The 19,360-nt window shown below is 45.2% G+C and overlaps 1 protein-coding gene across 1 annotated transcript in view; it reads left to right on the top strand.

Annotated features, from left to right (window-relative positions):
* The window catches only part of LOC118776315 (bone morphogenetic protein receptor type-1B), a 34,208-nt gene that overhangs the window by 14,547 nt on the left and 301 nt on the right, over window positions 1–19,360 (top strand). Inside the window, exons 2-10 of the mRNA XM_036526565.1 lie at window positions 12,034–12,193; window positions 13,307–13,409; window positions 13,995–14,097; window positions 15,808–15,904; window positions 16,401–16,539; window positions 16,781–16,973; window positions 17,559–17,856; window positions 18,518–18,693; window positions 19,213–19,343. Coding sequence (XP_036382458.1) covers window positions 12,034–12,193; window positions 13,307–13,409; window positions 13,995–14,097; window positions 15,808–15,904; window positions 16,401–16,539; window positions 16,781–16,973; window positions 17,559–17,856; window positions 18,518–18,693; window positions 19,213–19,343 — 1,400 coding nt within the window. The remainder of the gene's footprint in view (window positions 1–12,033; window positions 12,194–13,306; window positions 13,410–13,994; window positions 14,098–15,807; window positions 15,905–16,400; window positions 16,540–16,780; window positions 16,974–17,558; window positions 17,857–18,517; window positions 18,694–19,212; window positions 19,344–19,360) is intronic.

Raw genomic sequence — 19,360 nt, 5'->3', positions numbered from 1 at the left:
ATTAGCAAAGTTTTAGAAGATCCATATCATTATAGCTTATTTATCATTATAAAACCATTTCACATTGTGACAAATGTCAGACTTGTGATTATTTAAGCAATTTATATACATATATTTTTTGCTGTAAAGTGCAAGTCTTGTTTTTCTAAAGTCAAAATTGGTGAAGAGAGCTGTTCAGAGTAGGGAGTGTTGTACACATATTTTATGTTAATGAGTATGTATGAAAACAAGTTTATTTTGTTCATGTTTTTTGCTGGCTATTTTGTGATAGCAATGTTTCTGTTCATTCAGTGGCAGGAAAGGATTGAAGTGCACTTACAAGAGGGTAGTCAGTGATAGTGCTTTTTAGCACCTGTTTTTGACAGTTCATTCATGGGAACAAGATAGTACAGTAATGTGTCAATATAGCAGGAGACCAGAAGGCCCTGAATTTGGACCAGTATAAATCAATGGGTCCAGCTGTTGTGTCCTAATTTGAACCCAGGACCTTTCAGCCAGTCATTACAAATTACTCGCCACTGTTTGTACTACTTAAGATGGGACAGAGGCACCTGCAGATGTAATAAGATATTCTCTGACGCAGTTCTTTATCTTCAGATGTGATGATCTGAGCCCAGGGGTCAGATACGGGCCTGTCATGTTCTGTCACCTCTCCGACCCCTCTGCCTGACAGCAAGGTCCTGAAAGGTGACAGGGGATTACCAATGCGGGTCTGCTTTGGATTTGAGAGGTTGCCCCACTTCGGGGTGGCCTTCCGGGGCACACCTTGATGGTGCGAGTGTCGCCCCTCACTCACCAAGACCAGGGTAGATAAAACCGAAACGGAGAGTCCCTTGCTGAAGGAGGAGGGGTGGGGATAGGACATCTGCTGCAGAGACAGAGGGCTTTGTGCGGCGAAGACTAATGATGCGGAACTTTCTGCCAGCCTGAGGGCGTCTCTCCACAAAGCGAGCGCAGTTTCACAAACCCAAAACACACAGAGCAAGAGTGGCGCAAACCTCTGTAATGCGGAGGCGGCCTCTTTCCTCCACATTTTTATCTCTGCTGTGGAAGTGCAAGCTAAATGGGGGCCGGGGGGGGGGTTACCTCTGTGGATTGTTTTTTATCTGAAGGAGAACCAAAGGTTTTTGTATTGCACTGTTTCCATTCCAGCACTGAAACTCTAGCACCTCATTAGGGCCCTCATAACACCATGTCTGATGCTCACAATGGAGGGATGAGGAAAAGTTAGGGATGTCGACAAGCATCCAGGCATTTGATTAGGTGTTGAAGGCAGACTCGCCAGCAGTTTTTAGTAGTTTAGTGAAAAAAAATATTTTAGATATTTAATATTACTAATCATAAATCATTCTTATTTGTAACTAAAATCCTCGGTGTGTTCTTTTCAGACGCAAAAATGCACAGGATGGGAGTAGAGATAAGATAATAGGTTCTTACATGATGTGAAATAAGAGCTCTGTGTAACTCCAGTGGGACAGAGCTGCCACCAGCTAGCACGCTATGTTCTGAGCTAAATCCCGATCAAGGTGCCGTGCTCTGTGTAGTGTTGCACCTGTGCCAGGCAGTGCATCTGCCCCTCCCACGGCAGACCGTATTCAGTGGATTTGCATGAAATGAACTTCACAGATTTCATCTGTGTGATGAGTCACGCTAGTAGCTGTTTGGAGGAATCTGTTTTCGGGGGTGTTACTTGGAGTGGGAGTGAGCACTTGGTCGACAGTGAGGGGGCAAAAGAGTCCGTATGCTAAAGAAAGGTAATTAATTTTTCTTTTATTTTGATGTGAGTCATGTGTAGTCCAGGTTGTCAGAGGTGTCACACTATCGATAGAGTATAATAAAAATAGTTCAAAGTGATGAAGCTAATTTTCTTCTTCTGAGAAGCCATCAGTACTGCTGTATTTTCAGTGTCATGATGATGGTAAAGTGAAATAGTGCTATATTTGCAAAGACAAGATGGTGTAAATTAGGCTATGTTTTAAATAAGCTGTTATAAAATGCCTATGCAGGGCTCCCGAGTGGCTCAGTCAGTAAAAGCAGTCATTCTGAGTGTAGACTGAGCACTACGGCCCAGGTTCGAACCCAACCGTGTCACTAGCCAACAGTGACCGGGAGCTCACAGGCGGAATACATTGGCTTCGTTCCGCTGGGGATAGGAGTGGGTACGTCGGCAGATGCTTCGGACCCATTAGCAACAGCAACCCCTGCTGGTTGATCGGGCGCCTGTGGTCCACGTGCCAAAGTTGCATACGAAATGTCTTCCTCCGACTCATCTCTGTGCTAGCTTAGCTTGTGGACTGCAGTGCGAAAAGAAGCAGTGGCTGACGTCATGTGTCTCGGAGGAGGGCACATGCTTGTCCATGCTCTCCCGGATTGACAGTGGGGGTTGTGCAATGGGGCCGAACATCGATTGGACAAATTGGACATTCCAAATTGGGGGGAAAATGGAAAAAAAAATAAATAAATGCCTATGCAAAATATATATCGATTGTATTGTATGTATTGATACTGATACATTACATTACTTTATTGTCATTTAACAGATGCTCTTATGCAGAGAGATTTACATACAGGTTACACTTTTATCTGTTGATACAGATAGATATTTACTGCAATTGTGGTGGCTTAACACACACACACACACAAACAACCACATTTTTGCATTTTGCAAATGCAACGTGCTGCCAAGGCTGTAATACCAGTAAAATTAGTTATATGGGGTTATGTGATGGAGAGAGGAAGACTGAGGGTTGGGTGTGTCCCTTGAAGGGTCAGTTGGACACCTTGCGCAGTGTCTTCATGGAGTTTGGAGCTGGGAAAGATAGAGATGCAGATGGGGAGAGGCAGCCAGAGGGCTCTGGAAGATCGGTTGTCAGGGACTCCCCCAGGCGTCTGGGCCAACCACTGGAGGTGCGTGAACAGTGGAGCCTTTCTCAGCCTCAGCAGAGACCTGCAGAGGAGGGCTCTCGAGCAGGCACTCCTGACCGTGCTGGCAGGGCGAACGCTCTTGGCATGTGAGGGAGGATAAAAAAGATAAGGCCAGGCTGTGTCACAATCGCAGGATGTTAAGTGAAGAAGGGGGGAAAAAAGCTTTGAACACCGGCCATGGTTTCCTCACCGCCGAGAGCACTGTCAAACAGAGAGAGAATGTATAGCCACTAAGAGGAGGAAAAGAACGAGAGAATGAAAGAAAGAGAGAACGGCAGGGTTGCCAAATGGCTTCTCGTTGCGGCAATGGAATGAGCGGGGGGGGGACTGTGTTTATATCCCCCGAGTTCTTAAAAAGGCTCTCTCTGTTGCCTGTTTGACACGAATGGTGGTAATTAATGAGCTCTCTTGCCCCATGCCCCTGCGCTTGGTGCAGACACTCGGAGCTCTGAGCCCCCCCCCCCCCCCCTCCAATTGTGAAGCGGCTCCTCGGAAGCGCCCCAGCGAGCGGGGCGGTGGCGCCTCAGAGTGAGGGGGCTTTTAGCGGCCCAGGTCCCCCGTTAATTGGGTGCTGAAAGCGCCACCCGCATCCTGCCATAAGCCCTCTATCAGTGGGAAAGCGCCCTGCGGGAAGCAGGAGGGCAAGGATCAGCGGCGACTGCGTCTCCTGCCGAAAACAAGGCTGGCCATCAATGCCCCCCTTAAGTAAATCTCGCGCAGGAAGGTTTAGTCTTGCAGGGTAGAGGCTGAGCGTATTAATGCGCTTTGCACTGGAGAGGACGAGTGGACACAAAAAAGAAGCAGGCTTTGCGAGGCTCCAGCTTACACTTCAGTTGGAACGGGTCGGATGCTTTTTGCCCCCTTTTCGCCATAACAGGGGCTCTGCAGGCCTTTCTCCTCAAGAGTGATAACAGTAATTTGGAAAGGAGAGCGCTTTCCTCCCTGCTCATTAAAAAAGGGCTACGCCATGGCCCTGTCATTCCTTAGTTGCAGTAAAACACACTCCAGATATTATCACCATTTGTCTTTTCCCATTTTATTATGCTTTTGAATGTTCCTACGTACGTACAAAGTGCGCAAAAAGACAATAACAGAGCCAAGGTCGTCATGGTCACCCCTGCTCACTCTTTGTTCTTTAAACATGCTCAGATTGCCCTTTTGTTTGGACAGAACGTGGGCCTTGTTTTTCTTATCATTGTATAAAGACTGAAAGTCGTTCCCTCGTCAGAAGTTGACTCAGCAGTAAGTAATCATCAGAACATTCCAGAAATGGCAGAGATGCAGGCCTGCACTGTGTAAGAATGAATAAGGGACTGTATGAAGAAGACCACCTAAGACTGCCAATCTGAAGAGGAGAAACATACATATATATGTATATACACACACACACACACATACACGCATATATATATGTATGTGTGTGTATAAACTTATTGGATGTCATTTCCCTTGCTGGAAGTCCTACAGTGTTCTTTACTGAGACACTTCCTGTCCCCTTCAATTATAACCTGTGATGATCAAACCCCAGTACCCTGGATAAATTACCTTGAAGATCCCATGATGAACTGCTTGCCTTAAGTGAGACTGGGACTCGCATGCCCCAAACTGCAGGCCAAAGTACTTTAGCCACAGGACACCGGCACAGTAAAGTCACTTTTCCACTGGTAGTTTGTGATGCAGCTTGTGTCTCACATGTGGTTCCATGATGCATGGGCAGCCTCAGGATAGCTTCACATGCTTTGCAAGGTGCGTGCTGAGATGATGAATTACTTCCCAGACAGATGGTAACTCAGAGGGAGTCATGTGATCTGGTCTTACCGAGAAACCCAGAAAACAGCTGAGGTGTATTTTAAAAGAGAGGGAGCTCCAGACACCCCCACACGCGCTCTCTCTCTCTCTCTCTCTCTCTCTCTCTCGCACACCCTGACCGCTGAATAACACTCGCCAGGTGCGGGATTATTCGGGCCCGGGGTGTTTTGTCAACAGCTCGGTGACACCTCACATGATGGCGCATGGAGCTCATGTGGAACAGGGAGACCAGGGTTCAGCCTGCTCTCCTCCACCACCTCTGACCTGGCAAGAGCTCCCTACAGCTCCACTGCCTCCAACTAATGTCTCCCATTCACTCCTGTCTCCCTTCAAAATCCAGGCTATTTTTACTAGCTTATTCTCTGTGTAACTTCATATAAATATCCCCTGCCAGGCACCTGATAGTGGTGTGAACAGCTTTTTATAGTTATCTTATAAATCAAGTAAGAATTATGTCTACATAAATAAATAAAATGACAATCTTAGCATATTTCTCTAATTAATGTGTAGGGCTGCAGGACTCGTTTATTCAGTCTTGCAGCAGCACTGTGTGTTCTGCAGTTGTGTGCTCTGTTTTTTTGTTTTTTGAGAAGGGAGTTTTCCCGAAGTTCATCTGCTTTTCAAACTGGTCCTGCTTCTCCTCATTTAAGTTGCATAAATGATATACACGAATGTGATCGAGCAGAAGTGTTTGCCATGAACATGAAAGCATTCTTCAAACCCTCCTAGGCCTAATATTTCACACCAACCTGTGTCACACTAATCCCTTGAGCTGGGAGATCGGTCTTAATGTTTTGAGCCTTTTTTCTTTTTTTGATGTTTTTAATGAGATGAAAATAAAGAGTGAAATTCCTGATTTCGATCCAGACAGCTGTTGGCCGTCTCTCAAAACAATCCATAATATCATTAATGTCAAAATCCATTTCGGAGTCATAAAGAGTAAAATAATCACACTTTCCTCAAGACATTACAGTAGACATAACACGCTTCTAATAACGCAGAGGGAGTTGATTACATTACATTAATTACAACGGCAAAAGGGATCGTGAGTGAGCATGTTACAACTTGAATAAGTTTAATTTACATGTCAGTGGGATAGCAGCAGACAGTTCCAGAGAGGCCTGAGATTTAGTTACTGATAGACAGCTCCCTTCCAGACTTCCCTGAATTACCTCATCTACTGTATATGTGTGAGGTGTGACAGGCCTCAGGTTTTGTTTCACAGAACGGGCTGGAGCATTTTGCAGGCAACCAAACATACCTCTGTCTGCTGCTGCCCCACGTGGTGCTTAGATGTGTCTGTTCTCTGGATCAGCATAACCAAGACAGACCGTAATGTCACTGGAGTCGGATGACATATTTAGCCTTGAGGAGGGAGCAAGAAAGAATAAGGAGTAACAAAGCGGTTGTGTAGCTTTATGAAGGACACTGTGCCCCCGGTAATGGTAGGTTCTGACTGTACCAGTGGGGTGAGACTGCAGGTCACAGGGATTTTATTTCTGCCCGTGTCGAGCCGTTCCTTAGGTTGTGATGCAAGATGCAAGAGTGCGCTCCAGTGCGCCACTGGGTGGTCACCCTGCAGGGGCCCCCAGGCATCAGCCACGTTCCACAAGAAAGAAAGTCAGCAGTATGTGTCAGACAGCGATTTGGGGTGGTAGGCCACGAACCTGGCAGGGAAAGGTCAGTAGTGGGAAGTTTGGGTTTTGGGACATCTACTTAAGACCTGTATGGCTGAACTGAGCAGGACATGAGTAGCTGGTTCTGCTTCATGTGTATCTGTGTATTACAGCTGACTCCCACAGAGTCCACTACTAAATACTGATGGGCAATTTCTGCCTGCTAGTTTCTCCCGAGTGATGCGGTAATGAGAAACTTTTTTTGATGGGAGATTAGCTCGTAACTGGAAGCAGTTTTTGTGTGTGTGTGTGTGTGTGTGTGTGTGTGTGTGTGTACAGATGCACTTGTGTATACAGCATATGAGGATGAGATAGAGAAAGTGATACAGAAAGAAAGAAGTGCAAGCAGCGTGCTGTATGTGGTAGTTTGTATCCTTTTCCAGTATGATAATGCCACCAGTCATTCAGCCCAGACTGGTTCATGCCTTGACAGCCGTCCAACATCCGTGACTCATACAAATGGCGTCCTCTCCGGAGGAAGTGGCAGAGCGCCCCGCCGTTGCTCTGCTTTCCCCAGCAGAGGTGCGCAGACATGTTGGGCGAAAAAGCTTCAATCAGCCACCCGGGAGGGAAACCAGAACAAAAGAAGTGTGCCTGACAAACGTTACCCCCACCGTTTGTGGTCAAAGTCCATTACCGCTGAAAGGCAATTAATTTCTTCAGAGCCGCTGCAAGAGAGTGGGCCTGCCCCACGAAAGCGAAGCATATTTCGGCAGGCTGTCACTGGAGACTCCCCCGTGACCTGTTTCCAATTGTCTGGCCCCGGATTACGATGCCTGATGGGAAGTTTTTCCGTCTCCTGGAGCTGTCGCTATACTCTGCAGGGATCAGATACTACATGACTAAGTGGATGGAGAGCTAAGGCCATAACTCACTCGCTATGGGCAGTTTGTGAAGTGAGTATAACTTCATTTGGAATTGATGCTGGCACTATAGGAAACCTTTTTCAGCATTGTGCCAGCATGTGACTCTTTTGCCAGCACTATAGGTAACTCCAAGCACTCAGTGTTTTCTAAATAAAAAAAAATACAATAGAAAAGAAATAAGAGGCAAAGCACTTATTGAATATTAGAAAATGTGGTGTAGTGTTGTAGTGGTAAGGAGCAGGGTTGATAACCAAAAGATTGCTGGTTCCCCACTGGGGCAATGCTGCTGTATCCTTGGGCAAGGCACTTAACCCACTATTACTTTAGTAAATATCCAGCCGTATAAATGGACAAAATTGTAACCTGTGTAGGTCACTCTGGATGTGTCTGCTACAATAACAATAATGCAATGTAATGTAGAATAAAAGTCAAAATAACTAAAGGAAACCATCATAAAACTCCATGACAGCATGTATGACCATTCACAAACATGAGACTACCGAAGAGAGTTTGTAATTATTCATAAAAATGAGCAGTGTGTATTCCAACGGACGCAAGATATGTGAACATGTTGCTATGCTCAAAGTATTGTTGTCAATCATGACACACTTAATGGCCGATGTCAGTGGTAACAAGTGGCTATGATTATGGTTATGAATAATTACATATTTTGTTCAGTACTATAATGTTAATGAAGGGTTGCATTATTAGGGCTGTTAGCCTCATGTGGCACTTACTAAGCCATAATGTATGTCTGTAAGTAAATGTCACCAATAAGGAAAAAAATCAGATCTGTATCTGGCCAGGACTTGTTTTTGTGCAATGCACAGATGAGAGTTAATGCCACCTAGGATAAGAGTCTGCCCATCTGGGGCACTTCTCACTAAGCTCTCAGCAGTGCTGATGAATTTCTCCGATCAGCCAAATGTCCACAGGGACCAGTGTGGCCACATGTTGTCAGGCCATATGAAATGTTTATCAAATCACACTGTGCTGTGAGGAACACTGCCCTCAGATGAGTAATAAATTGCTTGATTTATTTATTTGCTTTTGCTGCATTGATTGTGTCTTTTTTTTCAGCAGTGCAAAACCACAAGGAAGCATTGAAAGCAGATTGATAGGTATTGGTTTGGAAATGAATTCCAGTCCCCGTTTACTTGGCTTGGAGATGCAGTAGGAATTAATTAACGGCCAAGAAGTGTCTGCACTGACTTAATTTAGGATGTATCACACGTTATAAAGGAAGATTATGTTACATCGAAAGAGCCATGGATGTACTCAGAGTAATGTCTAGCTACTTATTGACATTTTTTTTCTGTGCATTGCAGTGATGACTGTGAAGCATCAATATCTGCCTTGGATGTGGTTTTTTGGTGTGGGTGTCACAAGTATTTACTGTAAATGTTTTAATACTGCATAGACCACCTAAGACCTAAAACCTAAAACAGCATAATTTCCTCAGATTTTTTAGCATCTTGATGCATGTATTAACCCAACGTTCCAGCTGCTATTAACTTTACTCGGAGGAGGTAGAGGTTAGATTGAAGGTATTTTATGTATTATTTAGTCTGCCAGTATTATTTAACTTATTTATTTCTTAATAGCCCCATTCCTGTTCAGTTGTACTGTTGGCCAAGGAAGTGAACACACTGATCAGAAGGTTCCTGAGGAGTTCTTGAGGAAAAAATATGCATTCAGATTTAATTTAAGTAAAATAAGAACAAACATTTAAAAAGATGTTAACGCATTTGCTTACGTAGAGAGGTGTATCATATGTTACAGTACTGCAATGTTTGCAGTCTCATGAAACTTGTGCAAGTTCATAGAGGTGTTTAACATCTATGAGAACAACACAATGCACTGACTGTCACACTCAGTTTTAATTCGGTGCACATGTTGCATTACAAATGTTTGGAATAATTCCTCATTGTGAATATTAGTTTTGTAATTTCAGGCTGCGTTTGGTGGTTTTGCAAGCAGAGAGTCTTTATTTTATGCATGTTTTCCATTTTTATACTCCAGCATGTCCCTGCAGTCTGTGTTGTTCTAGTGTGGAAAAGTACATTTAGTGGGTTGTGTTTGAGCCAGAGTCAGCTAAGGTAGTAGTATTTCTGGCGCATTAAAATAATGTGCACTGAGGGAATTTACCTGTAAGAGCATTAAAATTCCACACTGTTTGGAATTTAACTTACTGTGCAGAAGAATTTTACACTAAACAATTAGCCTTATTGATTACTAGGTATTTGAAGAGTATACCTGAGTGGATTTAACAAAATACTTTTCAAGGAGCAGTAGGATATTAGGCACTGAGGAGTTCATCTACGTTAGTGTGCAGAAGAATTTTACACTAAACAATTAGCCTTATTGATTACTAGGTATTTGAAGAGTATACCTGTGTGGATTTAACAAAATACTTTTCAAGGAGCAGTAGGATATTAGGCACTGAGGAGTTCATCTACGTTAGTAAGAAATTCTACATATTCTAATTCTAATCGGGTAGTCTGAGGAATATAACTGTTGGAGTACTTGAATTAATATAATGCCGCTAAAAAATTTATTTGAGAATGTTAAAGTTCTAGTCTACTAGTCTGAAGAATGTTTTGTAAAGGAATACCAAACTGACCATCATTTACATGTATATTTGCGGCCGTACAGGCTACAACTCAGCGAGATATACTAATGAGAGGGCAGTACTTGCACTTAAACTGCACACGTACAGTAGTTTGTGTGTAGGATAGTTTAATCCATAGTTTAAAATCCAACTGTGTAGCTGTTCTGGGTGTTTTATGTCACGCATTGAAATGCGGCGGATTGCTGTATTGGTCCGAAGTCTCCAGAGCAAAGACGCATTCCTCAGTCTGCGGAACACGAGGGCCCGTGGCAGCGGGAGTCGTCGGGCTGTAATCGTTTGTGGAAAGAAAGGATTAAATTCCAGCCGCTCAGAAATGAACCCGCCTGCCATCTTATTCTCCTGGTTATTTGTTCAGCGCGGAAAGAACAATACACAGTCAGCGGTGAGCGAGCGAGACGGCGAGGAGGGGATGTAAACAAAGAGATGACTCAGATGCGGAGCGCAGATTTTCTGCGGAAAGCCCGCTGCCTCACGCGAAAGCTGCGCAGACGGCCACATGGCGGGGGGTTTCAAACTCAGATGGAAAAACAAGAAAGGAATTTGCGTTAATGTTGTTTGAGTGTACTGTATCGCATCTGATCTCACGTCATGCCGTATTAGCTTTTATGTAATTATTGACAAAGTTGCATTGAGACGTGGCTGTATGAGGGAAGATACACATCTGTTCAGTGACTTTTGATCTTCGCAGATACGGAAGTGGTCCATTGCAAAGTGATTTTGCGCAGTTAAATGGCGGTTAAGTTCAATACATTTGTAAACATTTAAATTCAGAGGAACTGTTGACTGCTTGTACACATTTTACAGTTAACACTATAGCCTTGAATGTCGAACACATGAATAAAAGTCGTGTTTAGACAGCCTACAACATTCTAGATCCACAATAATATGTGCATTCATGTTTTAAATGAAATTCTAAATGCTCGATATATTTCCTTTACTCCTGTACTTAATTAGAATTCATTCATCTGGTTACACTTAGAAGACAGAATTGTTTTTAAGCTGTTTCCTTTAATAGGAAAGCAAACGATTATTCCCTCAACGATAATGTTTAAACTTTAAATATTGCACAGTTAATGCCCCAGGTGTTGTAGCATAAATGCATTCCTCCACAACTTCCTCCCCATATGCCCCTAACCCCAGCCAGTACTGTTGAGCTGCGCTGCCCAAAGGAAAACCGTCGCTTTCGGAAGCGGCCCGTCAGCCCACTCACGGAGCCGCAAGAACGAGCTCTAAACACCAGCAAGCAGCCGCAGCAATCCCTGCCAAATAGAGCCGATGTGTACTGGCCGCAGACATTAGTATGGCACCGGACACTGACAGAGGAAACCGTCAACGCAGAAGGCGTGAAAATGGGGCATTCAGTAGAAAAACTCCTGGCATTGCTGACAGACGGTGCTGATTTGCGAACTGAGGCCAGAGCAGGTACAGCGTATCAGAGCGCAGCGTAGCCAGCTCGCCGTTTGCTGATGTTGGAATCGCCGGCGCGGCACAGATGTGTGGCATCTGGTCTCAATGAACGTGCTGGAATGAATGAAACCAACGGACGCAGGAATTGTAGACCCACTGTTTTTCTTAGTTTTCTTTTTCCCCCTGAAGTCCCATTGTATCCTCCTGAAATAAATAACCTGGAACTGTTGAGCACATTTCAACCAAACAAAATTTTAGAAATACTGAAAATGGAAATATACATTGGCATTTCAACCGAACAATAATTGTTATTCTTGGCTGTCCAAGGAGGTTGTGAGTGCTCTTAGCAACGATCAGTGGATGCTGTATTTCAGTTTCGAGGAGGAGCGATTTAAAAACATGACCTTTCACTTAGTTTCAGCGTATGATTGCTTCTGTAATTGGCGCTAGGTGTGTTTCGGGTTTGATTGCTTAACCCAGTCAAGTTATGTGAAAGACAACAATTGTACCTATAGTCATACAACCTGGCATTTGGCATTCTGGAAACATAGCAGGCTAATGACATCACAATGGACTGGAACATCCAGGTGCAGAAAATCCCTACAGCACCTATTTTTTATTCTAGTTAAGCTCTTACTCTCTGAACCCAAATCCCTATTAATTTGACCATTCTGTTCAGCTGAACCCACTCTGGTTTAACCATAAACCTTCCTTTCAGCAAATGTATTGGACACCATGCTGCTGAGGAATTCTGGGAAGGTGTCAGTAGACAGCAGCAAGGAGGACAGCAGCAGTTCTGCGTCAGCCTCGCCCCAGCGCCTGCTGTGGTGTCACTGCTACCACCACTGTCCCGAGGACTCCACCAACAACACCTGCAGGTAGGGCCTCTCCCTCACAGGGCCAGCAAACACCTCATGCACACCTGGTAAATACACTTCACATGCAACCCATTAGCAAATCTCACACGTCCAATAAGCCATTCATCACACACCAGGTAAACACACCTGACACACAGTACACACCGTCTATGCCCCTCACACACCTGAAACTTACCGACACGGAGAACGCCCCTGATTAACACACCTTGCACACTGCAGAGACGCCTCTTACTGATAGAGGCCTCACACCATTCTGAAAAGGAAGCGAAAGCTACATTAACCCGTATTTCACTATTACCTAATAGAGCAAGCATTTACACATATGGTTACTAGGCTAGTGTCAAATGCTGCTGTGTTTTGAAGGAAAAATGTACTTTGAAATTCATCTTTGCTGAGTGTTTTGTCTTGAGTCTTTTTTAAACAGTTTTTAATAGGTAATACAAATAATCACTAATGTCCGCAATTACTGCTTAATGCGACGATCAGTAAGAAACATACACTGTCGGATTAGATAATCAAGTCAACGGCGACACATGGAAGTCCAATTCATGTGCCTCTTGGCAACTGTAGTAATGAAATAAAATCAGAAGGAGCACACATAAGTATCCGATTATAATAGTGGAAAAAAATTCTTTGGCTGTTTTGTATTTGAAGCAGTCACAAGCTATGGAACTTGTTTATATCCAGCTTGTTTCTCAGGACATCAGTGGTGCTGAAAGCTGAATTCATTGTTTCTAATTTGACTCTTTATAGTTTGTAAGTAGCTTTTGTGGTTGTTTTTATCAGTGCAGTATTATTAACAGCTGCATTATATTCTTGCTCATCTGCTTTGTAATGAAGATGGTTATAATGTTTATAGCAATGAGGATGATATCAACAATTGTAAAGATGATAGCAATCATGATGAGGGTGATATTGATGGTGATAATCAATTTAAGTGAACATAATGATTGTGATGTAAGTAATAATGAAGACAGTGGTGATGGTTGTGATGATGATGGTTATTATGATGATGATTAAGTTACTTTACTACAACTGTGACATAGTAATGATGACAGTGATTGTGGTGATGGTGATGATGGCAGTGATGGTGAGAATGAGTCTCCTGTCCAGGACGGATGGATACTGCTTCACCATGGTGGAGGAGGAGGAAGGTGGGGGTTCTGTCCTCACCTCCGGCTGTCTGGGCCTTGTGGGCTCTGAATTCCAGTGCAGGGTGAGTGGGAGTGGGAGGGACTCTGACTGAACCTCGTTGCACTGAGTATTTAAATACCCTTAGATGATGCCACTTCCCACTGCCTTTGGTGCAGTACAATTCCAATAATATCACAATAAAAAAAACAAAATAGGACAAGTACTGTCTTTCCCAACTGTATTTGTATATGTTTTTGTAGTGTGTATTGACATACGTCTTGACAAGTCATATAGTAATATGAATTCACTTGGATTTATAGAGACCCTTCTTCTAGCTCCTAAGTGGCTGTTTTTGTGCATGGCATAGCACAAGGAACTGAGAAAAGTGATAAATATCATGAAGACAAAAATGAAAGCGCATTGTGTTGACTGTTGTTCATAACAATGATCATGATCATTCATACAACTAAAGATGAGAATTCCACTAATGTAATGAGAAATCACCCATGAAAGCCTGTATGTACTGTATATTATGTGTACAATCATATGGGGAATCATAATGATCTTTTATGTATAGCCAAAAAAAAAATCTGTCTTCTACACTGCATATTGCAGCTTCTCATTGGCAGAACCATTACTCTGAACAAGTGTGATCCCTTCCCTCTAGGACACAGGCAACTCTCGCCAGAGGAGGGCACTAGAGTGCTGCACAGATCAGGACTACTGCAACCGAGACCTCCACCCCACCCTCCCACCGCAGAAGACTCCCAGTAAGACACAGCGACTGACATTAAAAACACCTTTCTGCAGTATACCCCAACATATCACTGCCATAACCACCATTACCCCAGTTTAAACACAATCACAAAATGAAAAAATGAGCTTTTTTAGGCAGTATTGTGGCATCTCTCCAGCTGACTGGTGGGGTTACTCATCCCCCTGGATTCCTCTTATGGGTACTGACAGGTTAAACCGATTCATTTATGCGTGGTCTGTTAAATTATACACCGTATTTGCTCAGCAGATGCCTCCGCTCCAGCATTTTCATTTTAACATAGTATCCATTTGTACAGCTGGATATTTACTGAAGCAATTCAGGCTAAGTACCTGGCTCCAGGGTACAGCTGGGTCCCATATGGGAGTCGAACCAGCAGTGCCCTGGTGAGGAGCCCAGCCCCTGGAGCGCGGTGCTGCACTACAGTGCCGTCTGTGTTCCTGTCATAGACCGCGCGCTTCACACCGAGCCGGGCTGAGCAGGTGAACAGGTGAAATGGAGCTGGCGGGTCAGCCTGTTCTCTCTCGTGCTCTAATTGAAAGGACAGGCCCTCCCCGCGGACCGCTTGGGTTTCCAGCACCCGCCCCAACTGGAAATATCTGTCCAGCCTTCCCTCGGAGCCAGAGCCTCCCCCCTGCCCGTTCTCTCTCTCACGTGTGTGTGTGTGTGTGTGTGTGTTTGGGGGGAGTGGGGGGGCTCGGTATCTCTCTCACACCCAGTTTAGGTTACACCACATTCCTTTGGACAGATTGTCTGAGACGGAGGAATAATCGCCCCAAAGCTCATTCTCCAGAGCTCTGATAGGAAGGAGTTTTGTGTTTTTAGTGTGTGAAGTCTGTGTGTGTGTGTGTGTGTGTGTGTGTGTGTGTGTGTGTGTGTGTGTGTGTGTGTGTGTGTGTGTGTGTGTGTGTGTGCGAGAGGATGTGATGCAGTCTGACTTTGAGTGAGTGAGTGAGTGAGTGATTGTGCGTGAGTGAGTGAGTGATTATGCGTGTGTGCGTGTGTGAATGAGGATGTAGCGCAGTATGAGGGTGTGCGCTGTAGGCCAGTGGTTGGGAGAGACAGCGAGTCGGGGGGTGGTTGTGGTGGTGGTGGGGGTGGGGGTGGGGCTCGTGGGGCGTCCTCGCTGGCCCTTCCCTGGGACGTACTCTGTGACATGTGACAGTAAGACTAGAGTCCCAGAGAAAGGCACGGTCCTCTGGACCTCCAGCGGTGTCACCAACCTGAAACGCGATCGCACTATTTCAGGAAAGGGGGGCGATCGATCGCGGCTCGATTTCCTCTGTCTCTTTGGGGTGGACTTTGTGGATATCAGGCATTGGGAGCTGGGGGGGGGTGCGTTGGTTGGGGGGTAAGAAAGGTGAGAGAGTGAGAGAAAAAAGCATTTTTCATCCAGCAAAGCTTTTGGGGCTGGTGGAATAAACTTTGCTTTCATGACACACTGATGGCTGGTCTTGCTCTGCTGATACCAGTCTGCAACACATTAAGCTTGCCACAGTTGAACACAGCAGAAAAGTGAGGTCCAATGCATGTGTGTCTAAATGAATCCTCATTGTATGCTGTGGTTTGTATGAACTGTGCAGCATGCTCAGTAATGCCCTTAAGGAAGTCTTCATGCAGTCAGTATCTGTAAGAACAGTTGTATGTGTCTGATTTATGAATGATTGAGTGCTTGCAGTGATGCGGTCTGTCCTCTCCCCTTCAGACTATGTGGATGAAAACATTCACCACCTGGCACTGCTCATCTCTGTCACCATCTGCAGCATCATTCTGGCCTTCATCATCATCTTCTGCTACTTCAGGTGAATGCCCGCACACATCACCTGTTATGTAGACGTATTTTACACAGTGGCACAGTTACACAAAAAGTACACGTATGTTCTCAATAAACATACACACAGACATATTTACTCTCACAGTTGTCCCTTTATCTTAGTGGAACATTGTCTTTTGTGTTCTGTGTGTACATTAAGTCATTTAATACAATAAGACATCTCTTAAGAGATGTCTTATCCAGAGCGGCTTACATGCAGATAATAATGTATATTAATTTGTTGTCCGTGATATAATTGAAACAATTTCATTATATAGAACAATGCTACAATCAACATACTGTTATACACCCCAGGGCCACAGTGAATGGAACTGTAGGAAAGGAGTCAAATATAGAGGTGTCATAACAGCAGGTGTCTTGAACAGATGACTGCATTGCGAAATAAATCACTTTCAGATTATTCTTGGAATTTATATAAATGAAAGCAGTGGGGACAGTGCTCACATGGTTGTCACTGTGGTCAGGTACAAGCGTCAGGAGTCGCGGCCGCGCTACAGCATCGGCCTGGAGCAGGACGAGACCTATATCCCGCCCGGGGAGTCTCTGAAGGACCTGATCGAGCAGTCCCAGAGCTCCGGCAGCGGCTCAGGGCTCCCCCTGCTGGTGAGACAGACAAACTGCAGCTGCCTCCTCCGCTCGCTGCCCACACCGCAGTGGGTTAGATACAGAGTTAATGATGTATACAATAATGTAATTTTCTTCATATTAGCACGACCAAATGCCTGAGAATTGCTGTTTTAATTGTGCCAGTGCTAACCCAAAGCAGCGAATTAAGCCGTTATAATGTGAGGACGGTTCAGTGCGCACATGCAGAGGTGAGACGCTTGGTCCCCTCGTCCCGCAGGTCCAGCGGACGATCGCCAAGCAGATCCAGATGGTGAAGCAGATCGGGAAGGGCCGCTATGGGGAGGTGTGGATGGGCAAGTGGCGCGGGGAGAGGGTGGCTGTCAAGGTCTTCTTCACCACTGAGGAGGCCAGCTGGTTCCGGGAGACCGAGATCTACCAGACCGTACTAATGAGACATGAGAACATTCTGGGTACGTGTCTGGGATGCTCACACCTCTAGCAAACACATTAAACACCAACATGCCTATATCTATTACCTGAAGTGTACAGTTAAACACAGACACGGGCACGTTTTCTGCCGGTATAGCATGGAGTCTGAGAGAATGCTTTAAGCCTTTGAGAAAGATGCACCAAAGTGTTAAAGACAGCAGTGGAGCTAGCGTTGTGAAGCTTCTTATGGTCAGCAATGGATGGTAATTAAACATAGACACAATTAAACCTGCAATGTACCCTATTAAAATGACCACAGAGAAGAGCAGTGAGCTTTGGATAACATTACAACACATATTTACTTGCACAGCAGATGCTCTTGCCTGGCTTTGTTCTTTTTTGAAGCAGTTCAGGGTAGGTAGCTTGTAGAATGGTACAACGACAGTGCCCTGCCTGTGAATCAAACCTGAAGCCTTTGGGTGCTGAGCCCTGCTCCTTACCGATGCGTCACACTGCTGCCTTTCTCCTGTTGCAGACTGAAGTGACCTGATAAGCCAATGTTGACAGATATATTGGTGCACCTCCCAGCTGCTGCTACTTCATGGTTTTCGGGTGTTCCTCTGTAGGCTTCATCGCGGCCGACATCAAGGGGACAGGTTCATGGACGCAGCTGTACCTGATCACAGACTACCACGAGAGTGGCTCCCTGTACGACTATCTCAAGTCCACCACGCTGGACACCCGGGCCATGCTGCGGCTGGCCTACTCGTCCGTCTCCGGCCTCTGCCACCTGCACACCGAGATCTTCGGCACGCAGGGCAAGCCCGCCATCGCCCACCGCGACCTCAAGAGCAAGAACATCCTGGTGAAGAAGAACGGGGCCTGCTGCATCGCCGACCTGGGGCTCGCTGTTAAGTTCATCAGGTAAAAGAGGAGAGGAGGAGGAGGGGAGAGGGAGAGAGGAGGAAGGGGAGAAGAGAGAGGGGAGAATAGAGGAGTGAAAGGGAGAAGAGTGGAGGGAGGGAGGGAGGGGGTAGAAGACAAGAGTGAAAGGGTGAAGAGAGAGCGGAGAATGGAGGAGGGAAGAAGGGGTAGAAGAGAGGTTGCAGAGAAGTAGAAGAGAGGAGGAAGGGAGAAGAGGAGGGAGGGAGGGGGAAGAAGGGGGGGACGGGAGGCATGAGGAGAAGGGCGCAAAGCTGCCAGTTTCTCGCATGAAGTCATCTCCTCAGGCAAGATGTATTAAAATAAATACTCATAAGATTCATTTTATGAAGCGTTAATGAGTTTTCTTATCAGAACAACTGCCTGTGTTTTGTGAAATGCAAGGGTTTTCTCCTTGTTGCAAGACGGTTTTGCTTTTGAAGATTCCATTTTGAGATGAAAGAAATCTTGTGTTTGAGAAAAATGAAATGTCCTTATCGTAAGAAATGTGTACATACCTCCTCATTTTAACATAAATATTTGCGGAGGTGCTTTGCTGAGGTGAGGAGAGATTATTCCTTATCGGGTTAATGCATTAGTGGCTCGAAACAGGAATGTAGGAACCCGTTCTTACCCCCCTTCCCACGCCCCACTCTTCCCTCAGTGACACGAACGAGGTGGACATCCCACCGAACACGCGGGTCGGCACCAAGCGCTACATGCCCCCGGAGGTTCTGGACGAGAGCCTGAACCGGAATCACTTCCAGTCCTACATCATGGCGGACATGTACAGCTTCGGCCTGATCCTGTGGGAGATTGCCCGCAGATGCGTCTCAGGAGGTAGAGCACCGCCTGGACCTGGCTCCCCTCTCCCGTCTCCTCTCCTCCTGCCCTCTCTCTCTAAAATTCAGCTGGATACAAGAAGGATATGCAAGGAATGATATGACAGTACAACATGGGTAAAACAGTCAGTTGAACAAAATAAATGGGAAATGTCTGATAATAATGGCAATAATTGGGCCAAGAACTGATATACTGCTGTAACTAGTAGTACAATAATAATTACAATAATCATAATAGTCATTTGTAATAAGCAAAGTGAGCTGTGTGTCTCTCTCTTTCACACACACACACACACACACACAGACTCATTATCTGTTACTGTCCTCCATCTTCCTTTCTTTGTCTTTTCCCAATGCTTGATAGGTATGACATACATGTATTGGTCATACAACTGTATATCATCACTATCAAATGATCTTTGTGTTGTTACCTGTTGATTGTGTTTTTAATCCAGTATGTGCAGGACCTTGCCGTGTGCTGGTGTAGGCATATTGTTGATGAGGTGTTACTCCACAGGCATAGTGGAAGAGTACCAGCTGCCCTACCACGACCTGGTGCCCACAGACCCCTCCTATGAAGACATGAGGGAGGTGGTGTGCATCAAGAGACTGCGGCCGTCCTTCCCCAACCGCTGGAGCAGTGACGAGGTACATTACACACACAC

Source organism: Megalops cyprinoides, chromosome 4 (genome assembly GCF_013368585.1).
Source record: "Megalops cyprinoides isolate fMegCyp1 chromosome 4, fMegCyp1.pri, whole genome shotgun sequence".
NCBI classification, from domain to species: Eukaryota; Metazoa; Chordata; class Actinopteri; order Elopiformes; family Megalopidae; genus Megalops; species Megalops cyprinoides.
Note: the sequence above shows the minus strand (reverse complement) of the source record. Positions and strands in the feature narration are given on the sequence as shown.